General features: G+C 52.7%; 2 protein-coding genes across 6 annotated transcripts in view; both read right to left on the reverse strand.

Moving 5' to 3' along the window:
• Nucleotides 1-4,629, reverse strand: part of MVP (major vault protein) — a 19,755-nt gene extending 15,126 nt beyond the window's left edge. Inside the window, exon 1 of the mRNA XM_010837310.1 lies at nt 4,523-4,629. The gene's annotated coding sequence lies outside the window, so the exon portion shown is untranslated. The remainder of the gene's footprint in view (nt 1-4,522) is intronic.
• A 526-nt stretch (nt 4,630-5,155) lies between these two features.
• PAGR1 (PAXIP1 associated glutamate-rich protein 1) overlaps nt 5,156-9,849 on the reverse strand; it is a 5,898-nt gene continuing 1,204 nt past the window's right edge. For 2 of the 5 annotated variants that reach the window (XM_010837316.1, XM_010837315.1), the window contains 3 exons: nt 7,886-8,387; nt 7,595-7,677; nt 5,156-5,560 (listed from right to left, as the gene is read on the reverse strand). In XM_010837316.1, coding sequence (XP_010835618.1) covers nt 5,364-5,560; nt 7,595-7,677; nt 7,886-8,367 — 762 coding nt within the window. In that variant the 5' untranslated portion in view covers nt 8,368-8,387 and the 3' untranslated portion in view covers nt 5,156-5,363. Of the gene's footprint in view, nt 5,561-7,594; nt 7,678-7,885; nt 9,764-9,849 lie in introns of those variants that run through there. The other 3 variants (XM_010837313.1, XM_010837314.1, XM_010837312.1) reach the window with 3 other exon arrangements.

Here is a 9,849-nt window from a genome sequence, read left to right on the forward strand (position 1 = left end):
GAGAATGCAGGGCTAGGGCTGCAAGCGGAGGGGAGCGCAGGGCTCTGGGAGGCCCCACAAGACTTGAATTCTAGAAGGCCACACAAGGCTGGGAAGCAGGCTCTGGGAACAGCCTCCAAAGGCTCCTTTGGACGATCCCTCACGCCCTGCAGCTGAAGCCTCTCCACCATCTGTCACCCCAGTTGGGCCCAGTTGGGGGGCCGAGAGCCTCGCCCAGCTCAGTGACTCAGCTGAGAATCATCCTTGAAGCTAATCAGGCTGGGTTCCTGTCTTGTTTCAAGGCCAAGCCCTTGTTAACTACTCTTGTTTCAGTACCGGGACTCTGTCTCACCTCCCTGGTCAACCACCTCCTCAGCCCCAAAGCTGTGCCTTCCACCTAAGATCACCTGCTGAGTTCACCCAAGTACAGGCTTTGAGGACTTCCCTGGCAGTCCAGTGCTTAAGCCTCTATGCTCCCAGTGCAGGGAGCACGGGTGGATCCCTGGTTGGGGAACTAAGATCCTTCATGCTGCACAGTGCCACCAATGCACACACTAAAAAACTCCACCCCCTACAAAACAGACTTTGCCTTTTCCATCTTGCCATCCCCGAAGTAGACGTGAGCCTCAGAGGGTCTCTCAGGGATCCAGGGAAACCACCTGACTAGGGCAGCATGTTTGTGTATCAAATACAGGCTTTTGTGGTTTGCCAGATGACGTGTACAGTTAGAGCATTTTACTTTCAATATACCAGGGCCCTCAGAAGACAATTTTATGTTGAACTTTAGAAAGTCCTGCCCAAGCCCCGAGTTTGGTCCCAACTCCCTAAATTCACTGAGACTTCCTTTCAGTGTCTGCTTCCGATATCTGTGCTCTAGGCTGCTCTCTGGGTACATGTCCAGACTGGCCTGATCACACTGACCCTCATGTCTCATGAGGCTCCTGCCAGAACCAGTCACTTTCACCCAGAGTCTCAGAGACCAGTCTCCCCAGCTGCATCCCACAGACAAAGGAGGGAGGGGCAAGTGTTGCACTAGCAGAACATGAAACAGCCTGTGAGAAGAAACTGGCTTTATCCTCCAGTTAAGAGGTAATTTCTTGACCCCTTTTGGCTCAAGAGTAAACATGCTATAGCAAAATTAAATAAATGAGTCATCAGAGGTCCGATTTTCAGGGTCAATTGTGAATGACCGACCATGAATCTTAAATAGCAGATGCCTGGTCGACCAGCCACATGAGGTATGGGGCTGCAGCGAACAGGAGCAACAGCATCACCTGGAAGCTTGTTAATAACGTGGCATCTCGGGTTCTCCTGACCTGTTGCTGAATCAGTCAGCTCTTGAACTAGATCCCCAATGATTTGGGCATAAAGTATGGAGCAGCTCTGCTCTGTAATAGCCTCTCAACCCTGCCTGACTGTACATTAGAATCACCTGGATATTAAAACCACCCATCTCTGGAGATCAATTTAACTGGTCAGGGGTGGGGTCCAAATATTGCTATATATAAAAGCTCTTCCATTGACTCTAATATACAGAAAGGACTGAGGTCTGTCTCTGCTAATAGGATCTTGGGCCACTTGCTAGCCTCTGAGCCTTACTCTCCTAGACTGAAGTGGGAATAAAACTGACTGCTTCCTGGGGTTAAAGACTGGGTTATGTCTAATGGACGAAAGGTGGCTAGGAGGAGGAAGGTAAATCCAGATGGCAAACTGTTCCTCAAATACAGAAAGTTTCATGTATTTTCCCAGCCCCTCACCCCCAGGTCCAAGTAGCCCCCCTGCCAGCGCTCAAGTTCCCTGGTCCCAAGCCATGGGCAGGCCTGAGGTTGGAGGAAAGGGTGGAGACAGCCTTGGTACCCACCACCCCCACCTCTATCAAGTTTTGTTTGTAGTGGATTTGTTGTTTAGTTGCTATGTCGTGCCCAACTCTTGCCTGCAAGACGCCTCTGTCCATGAGATTTTCCTGGCAAGAACATGGAATGGGTAGCCATTTCCTTCTCCAAGGCATCTTCCAGACCCAGGTATCAAACCTGCGTCTCCTGCTTTGAAGGTAGATTCTTTACCATGGAGCCACCACGGAAGCCCTCTATTAAGCTTAGGTTTAGGAAAAAACACAGAAAACTCAAGCAAAAACATAACTCATCTTTGCAGCTTCCCTTCACTGATTTTAAACATTCTAGTTTTTGTTTAGATAATTCAAGAATCGCATTACTCAGGGACTGCAGAGAGGTTGTTTTTACCAAACAGCTTCCCTATTTAGGGAGATTATTTCCTGTTTTAGGGGACTAGAGTGGAAATTCTTGAGGATTTGTCTCACATAAGCCACTTCTTTAGTAGCAGCAAAGTTTTTAGGAAATTTTTCTTCCGAGGAAAATCTTCTCTGAGCTCCAGCCCTGCTGGGCCACTTTTGGGGAGCAGCAGCTTGTTCTGGGGACAGAACAGCTCTGCCAGCTCAGGCTGATGCTGATCCTGTTTCTATCCTGCCTCCCAGATGTGGGCTTCCCTGGTGGCTCAGGGGTAAGGAATCCGCCTGCAATGCTGGAGACCTGGGTTCCATCCCTGGGTCGGGATGATCCCCTGGAGAAGGAAATGGCAATCCACTCCAGTGTTCCTGCCTGGGAAATCCTGTGGACAGAGGAGCCTGGTGGGCTAGTGTCCATCGAATTGCAGAGTCAGATACAACTCAGCAACTAAAGAACAACTCCCAGATGTCAACAATTAATGCCAGTCATTGACAGCAAAGATCAGCTAGATTGGAAGTGAGCTAGGAACCAGGCTTCAGAACCCCTGATCCAGATCAACATTTGCTAAAATCGCCCAATCATAGGACTCAGCTGGTCATCTTGATGCCTAAGCCTCACCCCATACCCACGGACTAAGGTTTCCAGGAAATCCCACGGACAGAGAAGCCTGGCTACAGTCCAAGGGGTCGCAGAGTCGGACACAACTGAGTGACCAACACTTTCACAAGGTTTCCAGGAGCGAGGTTCTGGAATTTCTATCTGTGGGAAGTGCCTCTCACTTCCCCCTGTAACAGCTCCTACTCATTAATAACTTAATTTGGGCCTGGTATTGTGGTAAATGCTTTTAATCAACTCATTTAATCCTCCTAAGAACCTAGAAGTTAAAGAATTTGCTCAGAATCATACAGTGATCAAGAGATGGTGGTTCAGACAGTAAAGCATCTGTCTGCAATGCAGGAGACCTGTGTTCGATCCCTGGGTCAGGAAGATTCCCCTGGAGAAGTAAATGGCAACTCACTCCACTGCTCTTGCCTGGAAAATTCTACAGACGGAAGAGCCTGGTAGGCTACAGTCCACGGGATCATAACGAGTCAGACATGATTGAGCAACTTCACACACACACAAAAAAGAAGTTAAAGAATTTGCTCAGAATCATACAGTGATCAAGGGATGGAGCCAGAATTCCACCCCAGGTACTGTGTCTGCAGAGCCGCCAAACCAGGAAGTAGTGTGGGTTCTCAAGCAGAAATGTCAGTAGATTCTAGAATCAGGACTTCAGGACCCAGGTGGGGCTGGGTACTCTTTAGGAGATAGTGCCAGTGCGGTTCAAAGGTATTCTCTGCAACCTAGGAAGGCAGCACCCAACAAGGAGGCCATTCAAGGCGGCTGCCCTACGTGCTCATGGCTTTAGAGAGCTGCTCTGCCCAGAAAGCCTCGCCTCCAGGGCAGGTTGGGTGTCCTGTGTGCCAAGGGTGGCGACAGGCAGAAGCTTCTGGGAGTCAGTTGGCACCCTAGTGACTGCCAGCCCTTCTCCTCATAAAATCTGGGGGGCCCACCCGGATATGGAGCAGAGAAAAGAGGGCACAACCTACTTCTACTATTACTCCCCCCCCCGCCCCCGCAACCCTCTGTGCTTCTAAGATCCCCAGAATTACAGGCCAGTGGGTCCAAAATAGAGCTTCCTCTTTTCAGTTTGGTCACCCTGTCCCCGACCCCGTCAAAAACAAAAACCAAACAGAGCCTTGCTCAGCAAACTCTGTGTCTTCTGGAAATCAAGACTTCCTTAAGATTACTCTGCCAATGATTTCTCAAATGATCCGTAAGGCCCACAGCTGGCACAGCCCTGAGCAGGGCAGAGGGGAAAACCTCGACGTCTGCAGAGCTGGGGAATGTCAACGGAGGAAAAAAGATTACATTCTAAGAGCTCAAGGGGACAGGCAAGATAAATCTGGCAGGGACCAACCTCACTCGAGGAGGGAGTCTAAATGGATCCCTTAGGTTTCCTCTGCCCCTACTGCCGATGGGGGAGCTGGAGGTCAGAAAGGCCTGAGATTTCGGGTCTGGGGGTATCGGCAAGGTGACAAGTTCATCTACCTTTACATCAGAAGCCAGAAAAAAAAAAACAAGGAAAGCAAACCCTCCCAAGGCCAAGCCGCCATCCGTCTTCTCCTAGTTCTGGTTCAGGGACCACTTGCCCCAGCTGAAGCCCCAAGAAGGCACAACAGAGCTGGAGAGGGACTTGAGGGCCACAAGGTCCCACTCACTGGTTTGGGGATTTGGGGCCTTTATGAAGTACTTACATCCAGAAGTGTGGCTTGGCTGCAACAGACTCCTCAGTTCGGGGAAACTCCAGCACCCAGCCCAGGGGATCACTTCCCGACAGGGCAGGCTCAGGGGTGGGGCTCGGGATTTAAAGGGCCCTCGCAGCTGGTTCTCATTTCTTTTTTTTTCTCCACCTCTAGGCGGCTTCTGACTTCCCAGGTGATTCAGTGGTAAAGAAACTTGCTTACCAAGTCAGGAGATGTGGGTTTGATCCCTGCCTGGGTCAGGAAGATCCCCTGGAGAAGGAAATGGCACCCACTCCAGTATTCTTGCCTGGGAAATCTCATGGACAAAGGAGGCTGTCCATGGGGCTACAGTCCGTGGGGTCGCAAAAGAGTCAGACACGACTGAACAACTAGTGAAGAACAAGGTGGCTCCTACTACAGCTGAAGGCACTGGGCTCATTCAGCGGCAGGGAATGCCCGCCCCACAGCCAGCTGGCAGCTGGGACGCACACTGGGAAGGGTCCACGGCCCGAGGCAGGGGGCAGGTGCTGACTGAGTTCACTTCTACCCCATCTGCCTTCAATTGCCCAATCGGGGTGAGTACAGTCCTGCTTCTCCACAAGGGTTTTGGCTTCAGCTGCAGCCTCTCCTCTAAGAGAAGGTAACTTGCTTTAAAAACTTTTTTTTATTTTAGATTCAGAAAATTCGGCTCAGGTCTCCCAACAGATGTTCAAGAGAAAACATACACACACACACACATCAGTCCTCCTTCTGGCAAGGTGTTGTGGTGGGAGTCTGGGAGCATCTCTCCTCTTGCCCAAGGCCCTGGGTGAGGGAAGGTGGGCCAAGGCTCCAGAAGGCAGACTCAGCACCCTCAGTACTTCCGCTGCCGGGGGAAGAGACTGCCCGAGGACCGGAGTGGGGGGCTGGCGGGGCTGGCGTCCTCCGAGTCCAGGCTGAAGAGGTCCCTGCCGGTACGAAGGATCTGCTCCTCTAGCTTCTTGTGTCGCTTCATGTCTGAAAGGACCTTGTCCAGGCGGGCCTCCCGTTTCTGGCTCCGGGCTGAGCTTCCTGAAGAAGGGGAAGATGAGAAAAGTGGAAGGGAGTGAGGCGGTACGTGCCAGACCTGCCTGGGTCTTAATCACTTGGGGAGCTTATTAAACAAAGAGATTTCCAGGTCTGTTGTGAAGGCTTTTTTTTTTTGGATATTGTCACATTTTAATTTTTTGGTTTCATTTTGGCACATTCAACTCACACTCAAAGTTTTAGAAATAGAAGCACATTATCTTTCTATATGCAGGGTAGAAAACTATTTGTAAACCATGTAAATTTTTCAATTCATTCAGACATAATTGCCATAGACGTCATGAAGGTTCTGAGATTTAGGGTTGGGGTCTCAGATGGGGTGGGTAGTGAAGCTTTGAATTATAAGAAGAGGCCAGAAATATGAAGATCAAGAAGGAGTGTCCCAGGCAAGGGACAGGCAAGTGCAAAAGCCCCAGGGAAGGAACACAGAGGTCTGTTTAATGAGAAATGTAGAGCTAGCAGAGACAGGAAAGACAAGGCCAAAGAAATGACTTACAGGCCATGACAAGGGGTCTGGATCTCTTAGTGTACATGGAAGCCTTGGGTGGGGGAGAGAGGGGCTTGGACTCTCAATTGACATGCTCGTCCACCCACCCCAGCCCCCGTAATTTGGAGGACTGAAAACAAGAGAAGTGACACAGCTTACATTTTGAAACATAAATCAACTCTAGCGCTGAGACTGGTGGCAGGAAGACCAGTTAAGAGCTACCACAACTCTCCAGGTGACAGAGATGGTGGTGGCTTGAATGAGGATATTGTGTTAAAGGTGGAGAGCCGAACATGGACATGTGGAAGCAGAGCTAACAAGACTTGCTGCTGGCTTGAATGTTGAGGTGAGAGAAACCGAAATCAGGAATGGCTCCAGGACTTCCCTGATGGTCCAAGGGTTGTGAGTCTGCCTGACAACGCAGGGGACATGAGGTCGATCCCTGATCCAGGAGGATCCCACATGCCCTGGAGCAGCTAAGCCTGTGTGCCACAACTACAGAGCCCTTGCTCTACAGTCCAGGAGCTGCAACTACTGAAGCCCGAGTGCCCTAGGGCCCATGCTCCGCAACAAGAGAAGCCACTGCGATGAGACACCCAAGTGTCAAAAAGCGGTACCTGCTTGCTGCTACTAGAGAAAGCCTGTGCACAGCAACAAAGACCACCATAGCCCAAACTTTTTTAGAAGATGGCTCCAAGGGGACTTTCTTGGTGGCTCAGATGGTAAAGAATCTGTCTGCAATGTGGGAGACCTGGGTTCGATCCCTGGGTTGAGACGATCCCCTGGAGAAAAGCATGGCAACCCACTCCAGTATTCTTGCCTAGAGAATCCCTGTGGACAGAGGAGCCTGGCAGGTTGCAGTCCATGGGATTGCAAAGAGTCTGAGCAACTAAGCACAGCACAACAGCAAGGGGACTTCCCTGGTGGTCCAGTGGTTAAGACTGTGCTTCCACTGCAAGGGCACAGGTTCAATCTCTGGTCAGGGAACTAGGAGCCCACGTGCCGAGCAGCACAGCCCAAAACAAAACAAAACAAGAATGGTAAACTCTAGGAAGGCACACAGGACGGGAAACTGGGTAAGATTAGGACATGTACCCAGCAGTGTGGGTATGCGGATCTAGGTAATAATAGAAATGACTTGGACTTCTACAATGACTGAGATCAAAGTAATGAGAAGCATGATGAAATTATCTGTGATAATCTTTTAAGGGAAGATAGAAGGAAATGGCACCCCACTCCAGTACTCTTGCCTGGAAAATCCCATGGACAGAGGCAAGAGTACTGGAGTGGGGTCGGCTACAGTCCATGGGGTCACAAAGAGTCGGACACGACTGAGCGACAACACAACAGGGGACCACGGAAGCTGGAAGGCCGGCACCACTGGGAGCATCTCTCTGCTGAAGCTACCAAGGCACCAAGTCAAGGCCTCTTTTAGGGAGTCACTTTATGAGTAAGTGGGAGCAGAGGCTCTTCACCCCACCCCCCCATCTCCCCCTATCCCCCGCTGCCCAGTACTCCCCTCTCGTCTGTACCTGGGGTGCGCCTCCGGTCAATTAGGGAGTCCTTTGGTGTCGTTGGCTCATCATCAAAGTCAAATTCTGTAGGCATATGTGGTCTGGGGCAGGGGGACAGACAGTGAAGGGTGAGGGTGGTTCCCCTCCCACCCCCAAACAACCACACTTGTCCCCAACCCCCTGGCTCTTCCTCTCCCCGTCTCTTCCCTCCCTTCACTTCCCATGATCCTGGGTCCCACCTTCCCTCCCTATTTCCTCCCGGCATCAGGGGAGGAGCCCCAAGGACAAGGTGCCAGGGTGTGCCCTCACTTTTCCTCTTCTTCCTCTTTGGCCTCTGGCTCCTCATCGGATCTCTCCTCTTCACTCTGGGCCTCAGGCGTGGGTGGCCGGCGGGGCAGGATCTCAGCCTGAAGCTCCAGGGTACCGTGGGCAGCCAGCAGTTCATAAAGCCGTTGGATTTCAGAGGGGGGTGGCATCCAGGACTGCCCATCTGCGGGCAGCTCCACCTCTTCATCGCTGCAGGGCACGCACCAGTCCTCGGATTCTCCCTTGGCACGCTCCTCCCCCTCAGGGCTGGGGGCTTCTCCCTGCACCTCCTCGGCCCCGGACCCCTCATGCTCAGCCTCCTCCCGGCCTCCTTCTCCCTCTTCCTCGGCTTGATCGGCCGAAGCAGAGGGGCCTCCGGTATCCTCCACAGCCAGAGCCTGGAGACCGGAGGTCACTTCCCCTTCTTCAGACAGAGGCGCCGCCGTGGTGGCTGCAATGTCTCCATGGCCCCGGACAAGGGACATATGCCACTAGGGAAGGGGCCCTGCGATGACAGGAGATGGCAGGAGTACTAAGCTAGGGATCCCCCACCCACGCCTCCGCGGGTAGGGCTTCCCGTGGCTTCGGGGAACGTCTGTCTAACCAATCAGGCCCCAACAGCAGTCCCTGCGAACAGACCCGCCGGTTCCCAGAAGGGGGCGCTCAAGTTCCCCCAAGGACCCCGCCCCCACGGATCGAGATCTGGTATTCCGACGTTCCCAGGGACCCACCGAAACTACTTTCCAGGCCGGAAAGGGGCGGGCCCGTTCTTTTCGCCTTCACGCCACCCCTCTCTACACCTGGATCCGGCACCCTCTCCTCACACCTCGAAGTTTCGCCACCTCAGCTACCGTACGCACCTGGAGCTAAGACCCGCCTCCCGGGCTGCGCAGGGTCACAGTACGCAGGCGCACCGAGATGGCGCGGGAGGCTCCGCTTTAGTCTAAGCTACTTTGAAGAGGAAAGCGAGGGAAGGCTTGCACATGCGCAGGTAGGCGCTCCGGAATGATAGGCTTCGGCCCACAGTAAAGATGGCCACCGGCGCAGCGCATGCGCAAACCACGCACTAGGGTCTGCGGAAGAGGAGGCAGTACCTCCGGCCCCCGCAGCGCACGCATGTAAGGATAACTGAGGCTAGAGACGAGTCTCATGCAGTCTCCGTTTATTGGTGTCTCAGACCCATGCAGCATCGGCATACAAAAAGGGAGAATCAGATTGATGTATCCTTTTTTTTTGTTTGTTTTTAGACTTTTAGGTTTTTTTCCCTACACTTTTTTTAGGGGAAAAAAAAAAAAACCCGCCAACTCCGAACCGTGTTGTGGCTCGGTCCCCGCCTCCCCAGCGGACTGTCGCGTGCAACAAACCTCTCTCGTCCTCTTAGAAAATAATAATACACCTCTCCGCCCTTCCCTTGCTCCCTGCAGCTGGGAGCTTTGGTCCTGTTTTGGGGATTCTTTTTCTTACAAAGTACGTGAATGACCCCAGCTCCGACGAGTTCGCTGACTGGGTTAAAAAGCCCAGATGGGGCAGGTCAACTCAGGCTGACCAGGGAGGGTCAACAGCAGTGCCCCTCCGTTCTCCCAGGTGCGTGTTCGGAACACGCCACCCCTGCATGTCTCCAAACGAGGCCTGGCTTGCCAGCTCTGCGACCCCGAGGCACCCTGGGGGTCGTCCGGACCTGGGTGGTCCCAACAGAGAACAGTCGGAGCCCGGGCGAGAGAGCCCTCTCCTGACACCACTCCCCTCCCCCAGCCCGATCTAAGTGCTGGAGTTTTTGTAGAATAAACGGTGGAGGAGAGGATGCAGGAGGGAGATGAGGAGGCAGGAAGAGGAAGGGGGCGGAGGGTGTGGGGAGGGAAGTGGCGGTGAATAAGGTGGGGAGGAAGAAAGGGATGGGGGGAGGAAGCTGAGACAATGAATGTTGGGAAAGGGAGACCAGGATCGAGGTGCAGGAAATTTGGGGAGGT

Source organism: Bison bison, unplaced genomic scaffold, assembly GCF_000754665.1.
Source record: "Bison bison bison isolate TAMUID 2011002044 unplaced genomic scaffold, Bison_UMD1.0 scf7180017864072, whole genome shotgun sequence".
Taxonomy (NCBI): Eukaryota; Metazoa; Chordata; class Mammalia; order Artiodactyla; family Bovidae; genus Bison; species Bison bison.